The 19,873-nt window shown below is 32.6% G+C and overlaps 1 protein-coding gene across 1 annotated transcript in view; it reads left to right on the top strand.

Moving 5' to 3' along the window:
- Nucleotides 1–3,297, top strand: part of LOC127873749 (G surface protein, allelic form 168-like) — a 12,713-nt gene extending 9,416 nt beyond the window's left edge. The window contains exons 4-8 of the mRNA XM_052417705.1: nucleotides 182–304; nucleotides 457–591; nucleotides 1,531–1,647; nucleotides 2,134–2,265; nucleotides 2,620–3,297. Of these exons, the coding sequence (XP_052273665.1) occupies nucleotides 182–304; nucleotides 457–591; nucleotides 1,531–1,647; nucleotides 2,134–2,265; nucleotides 2,620–2,681 (569 nt within the window). The 3' untranslated portion in view covers nucleotides 2,682–3,297. The remainder of the gene's footprint in view (nucleotides 1–181; nucleotides 305–456; nucleotides 592–1,530; nucleotides 1,648–2,133; nucleotides 2,266–2,619) is intronic.
- Nucleotides 3,298–19,873: the final 16,576 nt, after the last annotated feature.

Genomic DNA, 19,873 nt, shown 5'->3' with positions numbered 1-19,873 from the left:
AAACAATGTAAAAAAGATGATGTTTGAGAATTTGTTTTGATTGCAACCAGCATGCTTCACTGGTTCGACGACGTGTTCTGACTTAAACGCCAACTCAGTATGATTGATTTCTAGTGTTCATTTTTAAAAATTAATATGAACACATCGATGATATTTGACTATATGTTTGCATTGCGATCAGCTTGCACCGCTGCTGGGTCCGAGTGTGCGGCCGACACCAATGCAGAATGCGCTTCACTCAAGTGTGCATGCAAATCTACCTTCGTTTTGACCCAACTTGACAACAAGCACGTCTGCATGGCAAGTATGTATAGTTTTATTATTTCGGACTACTACTAGCACATTATTCGAGCAAACAGTCTTAATAAGTTTCCGGTTAAGTTACTGGAAATACTTGTTTAACATATCTTCATTTGTACAAATAGTACAACATATCACACTATTCTTCTATTACAGCTATTGGCAGCACTGTGTGCACGGCTACAGGCAACCAATGTTTAACTGTCACTAACAGCATATGCCATACAGCGGACCTGAAATGCAGTTGCCCTTCAATTTACACTAAAGGAACGAATGCTTGCACAGAATTAGGTATACTGTTCGAATAACCCATTGATATTTATAATAAATTTCAAAGATATATCGTAACTAATTGTAAGTTTTGAATGTCAATACAATGTTTGTAATGCTTGTATATACCATGCCATTGGAAATTAATTAACAAATAATTGATCTGTTAAGTGAAGTTTCAAAATGATAGGATTATTTTCTTAAATTTAAGAATTAAATTATTTTCATATCCCACCTCAGCGAATATTTTTGGATCTGCAAATATTTTTAAATTAAATATGATTATACACATTTGATTTTTGAGAGAAAATGTCTGCCTGTTAGAACATACCTCAGTTACAGTCTCCGGTACCTGCCAATTAGCGTCGACTCTTTGCGAGAGTTGTTCCGACCTACCAGAAATGACCGTTTTCCTTTTTTGTCACGGATTTAAAAAAAAACAATCACCAAGTGGCACACGCGAAATAATAATAAGAACATACACGCACAGTAAATTCCATTTGGCCGTAATACAGAAATCAGAATTTGCAAGTCATGCAATTATACAGCGTTTCAAAAGCAAAACGATTGCTTACTTTCTGGCGTCTTTTTCGTGTATGTATTTTTGTTTAGTTTTAAGTCCAAAAGTCCGAATTGTAATTGCGAAAGAATCCTAATTCAATCCAACCGACGCTGACTTTTTCTTCTTTCCCTCTTATTTTATTAATTGATAGCACATAATAACACACACAATGGAAGCCGCGTCAATTTTAAAAGTTATTGCTTGATGTAACCGCGGAATATTTGTTTGAAATATTTGATTATCTTACTATTTGCATGACAAATGATTTAAAGATCGATATTTGAATTGTTGTGTGAATTTCATAAAAGCAAAATTATAAAAGTCCCAGGCTAAATTTTACCGCCGAGATATATATTAGTTGATAATCGACTAACCTCACTTTGTTCTTATCTATATAGCATGCACCGCCGGCTCAACTACCTGCACCGCTCTCGATGTCAACTCGGAATGCAGTTCATTAAAATGCGCGTGCAAAGCCACACATCTCATGGGAACTCACGGAATATGTGCACTTAGTATGTATTCAGTTTCATGTTTCTTAAATATTTTTTGCATTTAATTTGCGTTATCATTTTATGTGTTTCAGGTACATTCATGATTATTTATCAAATAATAACATGAGTGTAAAATCCTGTATTAATCGATTTAAAAAAGTTAATATATGTCTCATTGTTTTTTATCTTTATTTGTATATTAAGAATAAACAGCCGTTCAGGTTTGAAAGTAAATACTTTATAAAATTACATATACATGAGACAGTATAAGCAACGGAAATGTTAACCCGCGTGCCTCTTTAGCATAACATCTGCCAATAAAGCGAATCCCAATATCGACATAGTAAAACATATATGAGTTTATATTTACATATAAGTTTTATAAGTTATTCCTAGAAAAATCAGCATTTCCCACATATTTTAGTAATCGATTTTGACAAACAATTTAGAATTCCAATACAACATACACTTACATTATTTCACACATTGAATTGTTTTACAATTTAGAATGCACAACTGCAACTACTGCACTGTGTACAGCTGTGGATGCAAATTCGGAATGCTCTGGAGCTGGGACCACAGACAGATGCGTGTGCAAGACGGGGTTTAGGATGGGAAGTAACGGCTTATGTTCTTCGGGTAGGTAACAGTATATATACGAATATTTGATAGGCTGTTTATATTTAATTTCAACGGTTCATGATATGTTTTACTGAGTTTTCACAAAAGCTTGTCTCTAAATAGTTAAAACCAATGTATTATCCAATCTATCAAACACTTGATGTTTCGAATAATTCACATATGAATTAGCTGTGAACGTGCAATATACATGTAAAGTATAGATAAATGATTATGAATGATTTCGTGGTAGTAAATATGGACTAGTATGCAGTCAGTATAATCATTGTTGACATAGTGTTCCAACAAATACTATGAATGTTAATCAACACAACTGTTTGATGTTATATTACACAACATATGTTTGTTTTACAGGAGCCGCTGTTGCAGCATGCTTGTCAATGATGCTGTCCTGTGTGCTCATGGCGATGATTTAAGCGAGTCGCTACAATACAAGAACATTCGGGAGATCATGTCTACTGCGTAATACAACTTATATGCATGAAATCGATTATTTAAAACAGACATTAACAATATACATTGAAAATAGTTTTCTTAAATTATATGTTAATTTAACTTTTTCTGAATCAAAATTAAGAAGTGAATTGTGTGCTGTAGTTTGTGTGTAGTTTCTGTGATATTTCTGTAGTCCAATATCCATTCTTGAAATGATGTTGTTGATTACCCAATGTATATATTTGAATGTGTTTTTAAAGCCCATATTTTCTAATAATTTTCTGGCATTTCAGTTGTCAATTTTTTTTTGTTACGAAGATAGCTTTTTTGACTCGTTAACATATTAAGTATTGTTAGAGTTCGTGTGTGATAATTTAATAAGCTATATATTGCAAATGATATATAACATCTTTCAATATTTCGGTTATGTAATATTGCAATGAAATTGCAAATATGGTTTGTATGATCACACGAACTACAATTTGTTTAAGCATCGTTTTTATCAAAGATGTCCAATCATTAATTGCAAAATGCAAATTTTCGGGCTTTTTAGTTTTATGGTTTTGTTTTTGCTTGATAAATATATCTTTAAATTTATTGTTAGTTGTATTAATATTTCGAGTTCGCGGAAATTTTGTTTTGAAAAACATTAACTATCTATTCAATGGAACATATAATACACATTTAATATAATGCGATACCAACGAAATTTAGACCGTTCAATTTTGACACTATCCAAATGGTTTTATAGTTCTATTTATTGCGAACAAAACACAGATTGCATTTAGTATTATTCTACAGATATATTCTGAAAGGATGAATTTATTTTGGTATTATATAGCTTCGAGTTGATTATTCTTACCGATACGAAAGGCTATGAACATCTGGTGTAATATAAAATAACCACACCAACACATACATTTTATATTGAGGGCCGCATTTATGAATATAGTTATTATAAAACAACTCCTTAGCAAGTAGTAATGCTAAACCTAGTAGCCATGGTAGAAAAAAACGAAAATGAAACATCCGCTATGTCAACTGGTCAAAAGGTCGTTAAATAGAAATGGAATTTTATGATCGTTAAAACTAAGAGATTGGCAACAGAACACATACCAAGCATAGGAACATAGTTGTATTGGATTCTGATCTTTCGTACACGTTTTTAGCAATGGTACTATAAGATGTAGCGCTAAGTTAAACCGCTGGACACTATCTCACTTGCTAGTAAATGGACATAAAATTGACGATACGATTATTTCCTGTTGATCATAAGTGTATTTTGCTTTGTTTACATTTTCCGATTTAATGTAAAATGAATTCAATTTGAACATGTCGAGACGGATGCATATTTGAGCCGTGTCGTACGAACATGTGTATCATGCCATATGCGGCCAGCGAAGCTCCACCAACCAACGCGTTTGCGCATTCTCGTTACGTGCTACCTTGTCCATGAAGTCTAAAAGGTCCCATTTACGACGTTATGACACCCAAGCAGTGTATATATCGTTGCAGAGGCATTTATTGTGTTCAGATATGCTATAAGGCACCTTTTTGCATGACTCGGCTTGTATATGCATTATCAACATTTAAGGTGTACATTATATTATAAACAACTTTCAAACATTCCAGCACTTTCAAAAGCAAGCTTCACCATTATTAAGTGTAACGTCCAATTTACACAAACTAGCTGGTAGAACATAAACTACTTCTTAATTCACGTCAAAAGGCTAAACATAGCAGTCCTGACTGTGATTAATTCACTCACATGCTGCTTTCGTACATAAATAACCTTCATAATCAATGATGCATGTCGAATGTCGATCTCCAAAAATGACCTTCAATGTATTTATATTGTTATTTTGTACTATACTACACCAACCTATGCCAACAGAAGACTAAGTAATTCCATAGCCTCCACTCTAGCTTCGAAAGTTGGGATATAAATACAAACACTAATATATCAGTCTTCAACTTTTTAAAACGTTAAACTTGCCCTCGCTTAATTTTATAGTTTGAATTAAAAAAAAAACACATCATGATTTCCAAAAATATTTAATGAAAATTCCATACATTAAAAGTATGATATTAGTAGTTACAAAATACTCGGTAAAATAAAACATATATTAATTAAGGTTTTCCATTATGGCATAATTGGCAGACACACATTGTATTGTATGTTAATATAATACTACTATAAACAGTACATGTATAATGGTCAGAAAATGCCAATTCACTATAAACATCAAATTTGGTTGACTAAACCGCCCATTGCTTTACCGACATTTTTAATAGGCGTACACAGCCGCTATAAACAAATATTGTAAAATCAAATAAAGAGTAGTGAAAAAGGACGTTTTAATGTGCAACAAAATAAACAAGGACACACATAACACATCAATTACCGTATTTAACAGCCCTTACCTAATTGAACTGAAGCTACGGGGTGGAGAAATGTGTGGTGATAGATTTTACAATTGCAATATGGTTAGGCATCCGCCTTCACCAACTATAATAGCTCTGTATTTGGTCTGTAATACTTGTAAAACATTATAGGGACGTTAACATTGACATAAGAATATGTGTGCTTCATAAATCTAGTTTATGTATTCGCACCTGAAAGTGCACGAGCAACGGTCGACAAAGAGCGGCTATGAGAGGGGAAAACATGATAGAAATAGCCATAACAAAACCGGTATGTTTTGTTTACTGCGCGAGCCATCCTGTATCCTGTAATTCACGTTGATATCAAGTTTTACATCGCCTGTGTTCTTTTTTAAGGGACATATTTAGGAAATTCTACCAAACCCATAATATAAATAACGAAAATAAACAATACACGATATTGAAAACATCATCACAATCTTGTTTAATAATTACCGGTGTCTTGGCAATTATCATCATCATTAACATCATCGCAATAATCATTATCAACCAAACCATCATCATGAGATTAACAAATTCATAGTAAGACTCAACAAGCTTTGATCAATGTTAATGTCACACTTGCTGTGAAAAATATTACGATACAGTTATAATGACGATGTTGATAATGTTGGTCATGATAATAATTATAATAATAATGATGATGATGAAGATGACGGTGTTGGTGTTGGTGGTGATAATGATAATGATGATGATGATAATGATGGTGGTTGTGGTGGTTGTGGTGGTGATGATAAGTATGATGGTGATGATGCTGCTGCCACTGCTGCTGCTAATGATGATGGTGTTGGTGGTGATGGTGATGATGATGATGATGATGATGATGACGATGATGATGTGGAAAGTCTGGTTGAAACTAAAGAGCGCTCCTGCGGTTATGATGCATTACACTTAAGTTCAACAGCGCTTTATTATGTTTACCTTATTCGTAACCTCAAGCCTGCTACGAATTTCATTTTATAAATTGTTGTATTGTGTATTGCACTAGTTTTGAGAAAACGTCTTATTGATATCATGTAATTCAATAGGCATTGATGTCCGACATTCGAACGGCATATTTATTTTTGGTAATTGCGAATATTATTTTTTATTTGAACTGTTGAATAATCATACAATCGTCATCATTTGTGCTATACTGTCTGAAACATCCATAACACATATATAATGATTGGTTTGCTAAAACGTGGTTTAGTGGTAGCACACTGCTGAATCCATTTGTAATAACACATTTATATTATAACTGTGATTTATTTTTAAATCCGGTATATATGATGTTAACCTGGTTAAGTTACCGCCTAGGTAAAACGCTTGTTTAACAGCGCCATAGCAAAAAGTTACAAAACCAGAGAAAGAGGAATTCAACAGCCAGTATTTCAACAAAACATTCCATAATTAAACGCACGGGGGATCAAATAAAACAGAAGTAGATACATATGATACGAAAGACAATCAACCAAACGTTTGCTTAAAAAAAGTTACACCGCCAAGAAATATCATTATACAAAATGTACTTATATTTGTTTTCATAATTATATTGAAATTGTTTTACATTTGTAATAATATAAATAACTTAGAAAACGAAAACATAAACAATGAGCATTATCGTGACTCGAATCCAAGACATCTTGAGACAATAGTGAAGCCTATACCTATACACTAAGCAAGGTTTTAATAAAAGTTATATTTTTCTACCGATTTCCATTGATGATTATCGATCAATAATGCGATATTAAACACAATTCTTGGTAGAGATTTCTAGTTTGATTGTTAAATTTTTTCGAATTTATTCTTGTTTATCGATGACAATTTAAAATTGTTATTGTTATTTTTCCACACTCTAAACACGTCCTTTAAATATCTAAACAATGAAATAAAACACCACACTTCATTTTACCAATATACCAAAATATCAAAACGTTCATAAACGCAACTCACTTAAAATAGATATTTACATCTGAAGTGGAGACATTCGAAATTAACAATGGACTATCCCATTACGTTGCACAGGTATTGAATAATAAGTGTAACAATCTAATAATGAATACCGATGTATTTTATTTCATGTAATTACATGTGTATGTATATAATATATAACTAATAATACGCATGTTTCAAAAAGATGTCTTTTGTTATATGGTCTTACTTGAGTCAGAGTAAAATAAATGCGCGACCACACAATTTGATATGGACTTGTCCTTTGTAAAAAAAAGTTGAATGAGGTACAGTACAGGGAAAACTAATTTTTTTTAAATATTTCATTTAAATAATATTCTTTCAAGTAACATGGTACCCAAGTGCTGCACATTAAGGAGGTATTATTATTACTGTTATGTTATTTAACACATGTCTTTTTATATATCTGCTCATTAAAGCAATTCAAAAAGATTCTTATATTGTCGATACCAATACAGTTTTGCTTCATAATGTTGCATTGATTTCGATGGAATCTATGGATGCGAAAATGGCTAAATAAAAATAACAATATAAATGATATACACTCAATTGATGTCAAGTGACCCTTAGGTTATAAACATCTGAAGTAACATAATCTTATAATTTATGAACTCTGTTGTCAGTCAGCATGGCGTTGTAGTTTATAACAAGATTAAATTTATAGATGCATTATCGTGGGCGTAGTATGCATCAATAAAATTCACAATCTAAAACACACATGTAGTATATCCTTAGTAAAATAGTCTCGTTTGATTATTGTAGTCTTGCCTGTTTATTATACTTCCGTTTTAAGTCAAATTAAAACAGTATAATTTAATTGTTGTTGTATTGTCAAATAATATTAGTCTCGCCTGATTAATGTAGTCTCGCCTGACCCAAAATGTAGTTTAAACATATTTTACAACTGTTATTGTAGTATCGCATAGTACAATCTGTTTACGGTGAGATTACAAATGTAACCTTACACCAACATTGTATTTGAAAACCACTGATCTAATTTCCAAGCTCGTTTATCATCCACACCATCTCACGAATGAGTTCGAAAAGGCGTTATTACTAGCTCTATAATTACGGAAATTGATACCTGATATAAGGTCTGATTGCACAAACGAAGCGTTATCGCAAATCTTGTCGAGTTTGCGTGCTAATGGGAAGATCACACAAGCAATAATAACGGAATGAATCCTTTGTATATCATCATTTAATCAATAATTTAATATAAAGGTCTAGTATGCTGTGTATTACAAACCTTACCACGGACCAGCAGCTTCTTAAGCAGGTGTGACCTTGTGGGCCTGTATTTGTTATGTTTTATGCGCACCTCAAAAATATAAGTCGGTCCAAACCAACGTTGTACGTAAAATCAGTCGGACAAATAAATACACATAAGACATGAACATCATTGGATATAACAAAACACTATTTAGTTAATGCAAAACTGTTCATGATTGACGATAAGGTGTGAAATATGTTGCGCTTCAAAAAATATCCACAAAGCATACGCATACATTGCAAAGGTTTAACACATAAACTACGCGTAAACAAGATTTAATTCAGTATGTATAAGATTAAATCTTAAATTGTTCAAAATTCCTTGAATAAAATATAACCACTATTTTAAATTTGTACTAGGTTCAATACCTAAAAAGGCATTTTTAGGTAATTATTTTTAATAAATAATAGAGAAGATCGAGATATGGTAACCTAATCCGTTGTTCTTCTTTACCTATACATAAACTGTTTATTAATAGATATTTTAGCCAGGTTATCTACAGGCTAACCCCATACCAAATGGTAAGATGGTTTTACCTTTGCCTGTCCATACAGCGTTACTCCTTTAACCTACGACCTCATGAACAGTATAACTCATGTCGTTTCGGGTGCATTACATGAATATATGCTATTATTTAAAAAAACGGTTAACACACAATAAGTAAAAGGCAGTTGTTTTCACTAGTGCTCCGATATAATTACATAAACAAATGTATAAACGTAAAGATTATATAAGATTAAACCTTCAACACCGAATGTGCGCTAAATTCTCTGTGTTCCGTTGCTGGATAACCTTTTTACCAAACAATTCATATTTTGACACGAACCTCGCACTTAATAGCTACAGATATTGATATCGCACAGATGTAATCTCACTGAGCAATATGAATGCTATTGTATATCATGGCTTAGATCCAGTCCATGTGCAAATGAAATAAGCTTTACATCAAGTTATAAAACAAGTTTTACAAACAATATCCTTTAAAATAAAGAAGTGAAACTATAAACCTTATCAAAACGGCGTTTCGATTGTCAAATATCAACTGTAAGAAATAAATGTGGCAACAACTTAAATTATAATAACAAATGCGTATCACTGAAAAGATTGGCAATGATAGCATATTGTATTGTTATTGGTGTCTTCTTAAATTGCCTAATCTGGTATTCAGCAATTTAATAACGGTATACGCAAGTCAATAAGTGGATGATTTGATTAAATTTCAATCATTTTACCAACACTAGGAGTTTGACAAACATTCTTTGATGAAGTGATTTTCAATTAAATGGTATTTTATATCACAATACACGTATCGCAATATATTCCTTGAGGATGGTAGTTATCCAGTATTGTTATTTGTTGTTACGAAAATAGAACGTGGAAAGTTGAATTACTTTGTTAATCTTGTTTAACACAACAGTGGCTTAATGTATATACAAGGTCAACACATTTTCCCATCTTAAGGGACTTGCTCATACATTTCCATTTGTTTTTATTGTCATTGAATATGTTAGCAAACACATATTTAACTTCTAACATATTTGTGAATGCTTTCATAAAATATTTACTCTATCTAAGAACTCAACTTTTTTCCAAATTATCAAGCAAAAGCGTTTCAAACGCTCTATTTGTTAACGATTCCGAATGATGACCAACCATTCATTAACCAATTATTTCAAGATTTCACTTAGTCAATAGGGTGTGCTTGTTTAAACATTATATGCAAACTCTTGTTTGAATTTATGACATTTTTATTTGTAATCGTCATTTTACCTAACTTTGAACAGGTCCCTTTAAACAATGGTGTTCGAAATTTTAAACACGTTCGTTATATGCTCGTCATATAATTTTTTCTGGGCAAGCCAAGTGTTAGACATGCCGTAACTAATAATAGCCCCGCTTGAACTAGATCAAGTGGATGAATGGCCGTAGAAATAATTGTATGATAAACTCCCACACATACTTAGAGATCTGGCTAAAAATCGCCCTAATGATATGCATAGTACGTTACGCATCTACCAACTTAGCTAGCGGAGTCCAGTGAATAAATACAGCATAATAATTGTTACAATTAGTCTTTAAATTTGGACGAGCTGACTAATATCGGCTACGAGCGATTTGCAATAGATGATTCATTACCGGTATCAAGTGACTGCTTACACTGCTCTATGACTCAAATTATCAGTAGGGTTTATAAGGAAAAGTGATTTGAAGAAATGCTCAGATGGATGCTTCCATTTGAATTATTTTATTGTTGACAAGCGCCTATGCATTGCATTTGTTTGATCATTCTAAACGCCTTAGCGTTGTTGATGCATGGTGTTGTTACATAATGGCTAATCTGTGCGTGACGTTGCACAATTGGCATTACATAACATTCACTGGGTGGACATCCAATATTCTGTTAACTTAGGATTTCTTGGAGTGTTGCTAGTTATATATTGGATGGTATGATTTAGTCAATAAAATATAAAATAAAAAGGGGTTTATCACGGATTTCAGAACTTGACATTCTATGATTTTTCTTTATATGTCAGAGGAGACCTCTAATAACGACCGTTTAAATACCATCCTCCAGCGAAGATATTTCATATGAAGGGTATGTTTTAAGAAATGAGAATTTAAAACGCACTGTCAATGCACAGTTTTAAGTGTTTTGGAAGATAAGTATTTGAATATTTGCGTTAGAATTTGATTTGTGTTGTGTTCTTTTATTTCTCGAGGGAGAGTTGTCAACACATTAGAATTAATAAACACGCATATATCTTATTATCCAAATCACCTGAACGATCCGTTAGTGGCATTTTCTTTGTCTTGTGTTTTGTTTTTTTAACTCACAACCATGGAAACGACAGTATTTATTAAACCAACAGGACGCATGAACCTTTAATCTTATACATTTGGTAACGATGTATCATTCTTCAATGTCAGTGCTTGCAAATCATTCATGCAAATCTGCTTTAAAGTAACGTGTGAAGGTTTCGTAATGCAAGGCAGCAATTTCGAGGTCATTGGAAATGAACTTAGTGTAGTTCGTATTTTATACTATTCATATGCAAATACTAGATGCTAATTTAACCCGGAATAGGAAATTGGATCCAGAAACATGAAGACTTATGTGGCTTTAAAGCGGGTATATACGATTTTTTATATGTGTTTAATAGTAATATATTGATAAAATATGTCACAATAACACAAAATAGGCAAGAAAAATTATACATTAAAGCCGAATTTCATAAAATGCAGCAAAGACAAATTAGCGCCCCGAGCCCATAGTGACGTACATATTTTCCTACAATAACCGAAGCATTCGTCTTTGTTTTAGGATCGGAGATAGTGTTCGTGTGTCGTATGAATAGATATCGTTGCAGGAATTCAAATAAACCGTTAAACTAAGTTTAGATGCACATCGTACATGTATGGTATACATGCTGGCGAATTCGGCTGTACAGCCGTTTTCAATTTCAGAATTAAATATCTGGCTTATTTCGAATTTTTCGACACATGTTCTTCTTAACTTTTATTTTTATTTATATTGAAATATATATATATAATAAGTTTTTTACATAGTTTATAGAAATTCATAAATATTTGACAAAATCGTATATACCCGCTTTAAACGTAAGATAGTTTTATAATGATTGTTTTATTATACACCCAAGGTAGATTTGCGGCTTAATTGGAGACCCTCTTCCCCCTTAGACCGTATATAAAATAACTGTTTATCACTGTAACCCCCATCCCACAATAACAATTAAGACACAATAATGCATATTATTGCAAACAAAATGTTTGTCTACCCTATACATGAATCTCCACCATGTACTTAACGATTTCCAAAAACATTGCCCACGTATATACGATGTTTTGTTACGCATGTAGTTGCCATATAATTCATTGTCAACATATGGATTTTTTATCTGCAAATTGACTTTACATGAGATTGTTGTTAAAACATTAACTTCGTATAAAATTGTTTCTCCATCAGACGGAGACAAACGCTTAATAATCACGCGTGTGCAATCTCGGACAAGCTTTGTTGGATCACAATACAGCATGTTTCATTAAAATAATCATGTGTTTCGCTCTATTTTCCGACCATGTTTTGACGGATCTTAAAAAAAACTTACCTTAAAAGGTCATTAAATAAGGCGGCGTGAAGCGCGTGATAAAAGTAAGAATATTGCTTTCTTCAATGAAGAAAGCCTTATTTGAAGATGATTGTAAAATCAAAAACATAAACGTTAATGCAATTTTGTCAAATTAACGCACGTCCGCGCTATAACTGATCATGCATTCAAGTAGTTCAACATATTCTGGCAGGTATCCAATATAAGTCGGCGTGCTGCTTGCACAAACCATGTGGCTACCTTCAATGTCATGGTCAAACTTTCATGTCAAGTAAGGCACTCTAGTGTTAAAAACTTTGCAATAATGTTCACATATATGAGACGGTGTGAATCGAATAAGAACCATATGCCTAAATCTAAGCTCAAATATTAAGGAAATGTTAAAATACAGCAGATTGTGTCAAAATGAGGATAATTCGGTGTATTTGACTTTGATTTGATTTAAATAGAATATGCCCAGATATTCTTAATGTATGTTGCGCACACGAATAATGGAGTTTCCTTGAATGAAATATGCCAACGTTGATGCCATTGTTCACCCACGGAAACCCGATATGCTGTGAGAAGTAAGATGTGCTAGGAGAAGTTGCCGATAGATTTCGATGAATTTCGGTAGGGTACGTAAATCCAGTTCTATAATTGCATTTTTGAATTAAAATATATTTTGGTGTATGCAAAGGAAGTATTACCATGTATGTTAGAAAAATCCTGGTTATTCAGGATTTATTGAAATATGGCTATTTAAAGTCGACAATGCAGGGATTTGTTCCATATTTAACACTTTATTTACAAATTTCTTTAAAGGTATGCCAGTGAGAAAGTTTTTGCACCTACCATTATATTAACCAATGTCCCCGAGTAACATATCCGCCAATGTTTTTAAAAAAAATTCGTATTGGTGGAAACATTTGACTTTACATTCAATATGTTGATGAAAAAATGATATGACATGGTGCTGTACAAAGATGTCGAGATATGACATGAGTGCAGTTCATTTATAAACTTAAAAGCTCACTATTACAGCTGATTTATGCCAACTCTGATGCATTGAAGATCATTTTCATTGAACTTTGAGGTTTTATAATTATATCCGTTCTGAAGCTAAGTTAATTTCTAGCTTATTAGTATCTTTTTTTTATAGTTTGAAAATCATTGTAAATGTAAAGCAATTGATTCATACAGGTAAAAATATACGTCCGGTAGGTAATCTTAACATGTATAATAATATTTTCTGCCTATAGTTCCAATTATGGGTACAGACTTTCATAAATGTGAACTAAACTTTGATCTATTCTACATGAATTTTTAAATGCCTTTAAAAAATTATAGAACTGGATTTACTTACCCTACCGAAATTCATCGAAATCTATCGGCAACTTCTCCTAGCACATCCAACTTCTCACAGCATATCGGGTTTCCGGGAGTGTTGTTGAAAAACACGGCACCTTACATAATAGAGATTGTTCGCTTTATTAATGTAACATGTATTGTAGGGTTATATAGTATATGTTACTCTATATCAGATGTTGTGAGGCACGAACAGCAAAAGTGGCTACCTTAATGGTAAATATCAAACTTTTAGGTCAAAATAATGACTAAATTATCTAATTGGGCTTGTCTGCCCTATGATTTGATGAGCTTAGATGAGCTTTCATATGTTAATGTTTTACTAGAAAATAAGGCAAGTGCATTACAAATGATGCGATAGTGTAACGAACGGAAAGTGCATTGGCCACTAGACTATTGAACATAAGTAACTCATAAAAAGATGAATACTGGACTAATATGTGTTTTATTACTAAGTGTGAACACACATATTTAACAATTTTTATATTTTCTTTTCATGTTTAGTATTTAATAGTTATTTTCAATTGTTGAGTAGGTGTTAAAAAGGAGAAAGAAACAAAACGTTAATCAATTACAAATGCAAATGTAAAATAGTTTTCATAAAATAAGAAGCTCGTATCAATGCATAGCTGTCTACAGTTTGGCATTTAACTGTATTTGATGTTCAAATTCGTCATGGCTGTGAGATCTCTGCAACGTGATCCTTGAGATGGCATTTATTGAATTGAGATTTTTGTATCTAATAGTCGTGTATATATAATAGCTTAACGTGTTCTATATTAAATTGGTAATACCAATGTACACTTCCTCAATCGAACATAATGAGAAACAAAAACAACAGAATGATAAGCATTACACTGTTTGGTTTCATCGTTACTATCTCCCAATTCCATTTGCTAGAATAGTGCTTTATTTTATACTGAATATACATTGATCGGTTTTGTCATTGAGTAATTCATATTAGCTTATTTATTTTATTTCTGGTTGTAGGGTGAACGTTTTATTGTAGCATTCGACTAATTAATCATTTGATAAGCCGATATTATTTCATGAATTGATACTTTGACGCTTCTAAAAAGCAGGATTATTTGCTTCATATAATTGATGCAACAATAAATATGAACATTTCAGTATTACTTAGCCAGTTCAGTCCTTTGTTTGTTTAAACACAATATCACTCTGCGCGTTCGATATGCTTCCAAGCGCCAATAACATTCAACTGGTTTATTGATCTAATACTATTATATAACCAACACATTTCAATAATTGTTTGTTTTGAATATTAATCTATACAACTTTGTAACGTCGCTAAATACGCAGACGCGGTTGTACCTAGAGGACTTTTCCACAGGTCTATGTCCTAAAAAACATTGTATTAATTTTGATTTTGACACAAAAAACAAGATTACATTTCTATTGTGTTGATGATATAGTACAATTCACGTAGAAGGCTTTTTCTGAGCTGCATTGTTCATGGATGTTACTTACGCAATCGAATTTGAATTTCTCATTAGTTATAAATATTGTATGATAAAACCATTCCATTGAATTTGACCGGAGGTTCGCTCGTAATTCAACTGGTTTGGTCTAGCCTTTACCGTGTCAATGTGATGACCACAACTTTAGTCATGTTTATGTTAAATTCTGTGTTTAAAGTAGTGTCCTGTATTTTATATTTAATTGACTTGGGGCAGTTGCCAATCAATTCTTGAGTTGACCCATCTTAAGTTGATTATTTGTTATATTGGTAAATCGAACTTTGTTTCTTTACGCAATCAATACACTGTTTACCCTTACACACACAACCCTTAGGCGTGTCTATAAAGTAATTCCTTCAGGTAAATCGGTAACGTTCTTTAAATACAATTATTTAGAATGTTTATACGCTTTTCTTGCCCGATAATATCCTAATATTTTTGTCCCATATAATAAAAACAAACGCGCAAATAACTTGTGGATCGTAACGTTATAGAATGGTAAAATCGTTGATTTAATCGATTAAATCTGTCATTCTGAAAAGTACCAAACGGGAATAAACCTATTACTCTACTTTTAAACCATTAATATATTTTGATAATGACGCATATTTGCCAGAAAAGACAATAAGCATTGTTTACATGTACAAAATCCATTATTATAATCGTACTGAATTTCTCTATTTTTCTACTCTTTTTCAAATTTATGCAACACTTTTCTATGTGTGTTTAGTGATGAAACGGGGCATTTTTGTAGGACTACTATTATTACTATTACGCAGCAACAGAACAAGAGACCAGATAACGGCCAAGGGAAGCAGATTATTAATTTTAATTGCATTCATTCAATCATGATATAGTGTAATTTAGTCATTCGAAGAGTCAATTATATTTAAAAGAATGAAGATAGGAATATTCGTTGTTTATATCAAGTTCAAACAGTAACGTAGAAGATAGTGGCAGCCAACTGCTCAGCTACTGTATTAAACATGCTTTGAAGTAAAATGGTGCAAGGGACTTCAAACTAACACTTGAGTAGTTTATTTATTAGATATGGGTGACCTACCCTATCAGGGGCGGTATTTTGAAACTTTCTTAGACAAAATATTCGCTAAGAATTCACGTTTTTTCTAAGAATTTTACTATAACTGAAATATTTTCTAAGTTTTTGTCTAAGAAACGTTCTAATCTCTTAGTTGCCAAATTTTACTAAAAAAGTTAGAAACCTCAACACCTGTCTTGAACTTATGACATTTTCTTAGATAAAATTTGTATCGGCCATTTTGTGTTGATTCATAAAACAAATGTCGAATTTCACGTCGAACCATCACAGGTAAGTTAAATCCTAACATTGGTAAATAATGTTTACATTTTAAATGAGTGAAAGGCAACTAATATGTTAATTACGTAACATAAATACCCATCTTCGTAAGTTTACCCCCGCAAATTTGTGTACGGAATTTATTAAATATATTTTGACAGTATTTATTTATTATTATCATTCAATGTAATAGTATTTCGAAACATTCACTTCCCGTCTTGTACAAAATACGACACTGTTGAGTGACGAAACCTCCGTAGATTCAGTCATAGGCGCTCGAAGTAAATGACAATGTTTTTTTTAATTTATTGATTGATTTATTTTTTAGTTACCCGTTGCTATATTATAATGCATACACATACTAAATTAATAAAAATCGTCCGACAAAACGGCTTCTTAAAAAAGATAGTTCGACTATGTACATAGATATTAATCAAGGTAAATCACTCGCCATTTTCTAAAGCAACGGAAGTGCGTCATTATGCATAATTAAATCGCTGTCACCCCGCATGCTTATTGAAGTGCGCTGCGCAGGCCGGGAACCTCGCTCTTTCTCTTTCGGTTTCAAAAGAAACATCCACAGACGATGTGATAAACCCTTGTAACTATTGTTTCACTCAATTAATGGGGCAATCAACAAAAGATATTGTAAACTGCATACACATGAATCATTCCTTACAAATTGTTTAACTTGATTTCGTCTGCCATGGTGATTTCCAGAAAAAAATCACCACGTCAAAAATCAAATCTGGCGCCCATAGTGTTTAGTGGCTGTTATTGTGTATAAAGAGCGAGGTTCCCGGCCTGCGCGCGCATTTAAATAAGCAAGCAGAGTGACAGCGATTTAATTATGCATAATGACGCACTTCCGTTGCTTTAGAAAATGGCGAGTGATTTACCTTGTCAATATCTATCCATACATAGTCGAACTATCTTTTTTAAGATGACGTTTTGTCGGAAGATTTTTTATTAATTTAGCATGTGTATGTATTATAATAAACAACGGGTAACTAAAAAATAAATAAATAAATTTAAAACAAAAACATTGCAATTGACATCGAGCGCCTATGGATTCAGTAACTTTCCATCAAAAGAAATATGGCGGACGTGTCAGTTTCGGTACATTTTGAAAACTTCAAATGAACGTTTTCTATGTAAATAGGTACATAACGATGGAAAAGCACATCATTTATGTTGCTTTGTGGTCTAATGCTCATAATTGTATAACACTGTATGGATTTAGAATTGGTAACATTTATTAGAGAAAGTGTAATCAAATGTCAATTTAATACCATTTTAACTTTTATTCTGATTTGAAAGAAAAACATGATAGTATTTCTTTGGTTTCTAGTTTAAGTTAGTGTCATCCTAACGTTGTTTACATTGTTGAAATGTTCATATTTTATTTGTAACCGGATGGTGAATTGCCGTTTTTACATACGTATATCCTTTGAAATGAACTTTGGTTTGAATCAAATAAGCCTTTAAGCATCTATACCTGACCTCTACAAATGATACCCCACCTAATGAAGCAATTAGCAACCCAATGCATCACACTATCATGTGTTCATAATAATTTTTCCCCCAAATGTAGACGCTGATGTTAATTGACATTTTATTATTACAAAATGTTTCTAATATTATTATTTGTGTACTTTTCTTACACGAAATATAAATGAATATAAACCTTGTTTATTTATTGACTTGTAGATATGAACGAAAGGCTGGACACATTTGAGAACCTCACGAACATTGAGGTTGTAAGAAGATATCGGTTAGATAATGATGGCATCGATCGCCTTAATCAAGAATATGGTGAACGTTTATCACCTAAAACACTTGGGCCAAGGAATGTCTCTTCTTTAGAAAAAGTCATTATAACCCTACGCTATTTTGCGTCCGGTGATTTCCATGTATTCTTTATACATATAGAAGCCTAACTGCCTACATTCATACATAGTTATCCAAATTTCATTATGCACCCATGTGTTTGTATACAGGATTTCATTTAAAAACTATGATTATGTTTATCTTATGTAAATGATGCATTTGACATTGACGTACATAGTTCCAATGGTAAACAAGAGCTGTCTCCAGAGGATGACATATGCCTCCAGCAAAACGCTTTTATATAAGTTATTAGCATTTTTCGAGACCTAAACGCAGATTTCGAAACCTAAACGCGGACCCTAATTTCAAGGTCAAAGGAGTCAAAATATTTGTGCCTATATGATCACTCGTGAAATAAAATCGATATTCCATCTAATCCAACAAATATCCTCTATATATTGTGAAATAAAACAATAACATGTAATGGTGATTGTTTTTGTATGTATGTTTACAACTCAAACCATGGCAAAATATAAGACTTTTAGTTAATGAGGTAATTCAATACAAGAAATAATAAATACAGTATTTATATAGTGCAATAATATCACACAATGATTGTAATTTAAAAATTATAATCAGAAAAATGAGACGCGTTCTGAGAAAACTGGGCTTAATGCCTGTGTGTAAAGTGTCATCTCAGATTAGCCTGTGCAGTCCGCACAGGCTAATCAGGGACGACACTCTCCGCCTTAACTGAATTTTCGTGTAGAAAATCGAGTAGACATCCTTCAAACGTAACAATACCATAAAAGCGGAAAGTGTCATCCCTGATTAGCCTGTGCGGACTGCACAGGCTAATCTGGGATGACACTTTACGCACATGCATTAAGCCCAGTTTTCTCAGAATGCGTCTCAAATAATTTTGCTGGATTTTATTAAATGTATATTTGATATCACAGAGCTCACAAAATAACAAGATCAAAAGTCGAAAGGGGAATAGGCCAACTGAACAAGACGGGGAGTGCTGCATGGCGATATTCGTTTGAAACCTGTAAAAGCTTTCCAGTTAGTAATTAATTTATTTCCAAAAAACAAAACATTATTTTTAGTTTCAAGGAAGTCCCTCATTACCGAAAATCAAGTTAAGGCGGAAACTGTTGTCCCTGATTAGTCTGTGCGGACTGCACAGGCTAATCTGGGACGACACTTTACGTTCATGCATTATGCCCAGTTTTCTCAGAACAAAACACATATAATTGTATGTGTTAGGAAGTGTTTTCAAACAAAATGCATATATTTCATGTTAACAAAATTGATTTCATTGTAAAAAATGCATTACATTTTCATTACAACAAATGCCATTTTGAAAAGTTTTGAATTTTTCTATATGACTAAGGATTTT

The sequence above is a fragment of the Dreissena polymorpha genome, chromosome 3, assembly GCF_020536995.1.
Source record: "Dreissena polymorpha isolate Duluth1 chromosome 3, UMN_Dpol_1.0, whole genome shotgun sequence".
NCBI classification, from domain to species: Eukaryota; Metazoa; Mollusca; class Bivalvia; order Myida; family Dreissenidae; genus Dreissena; species Dreissena polymorpha.
This window is presented reverse-complemented; position numbering and strand designations above follow the sequence as displayed.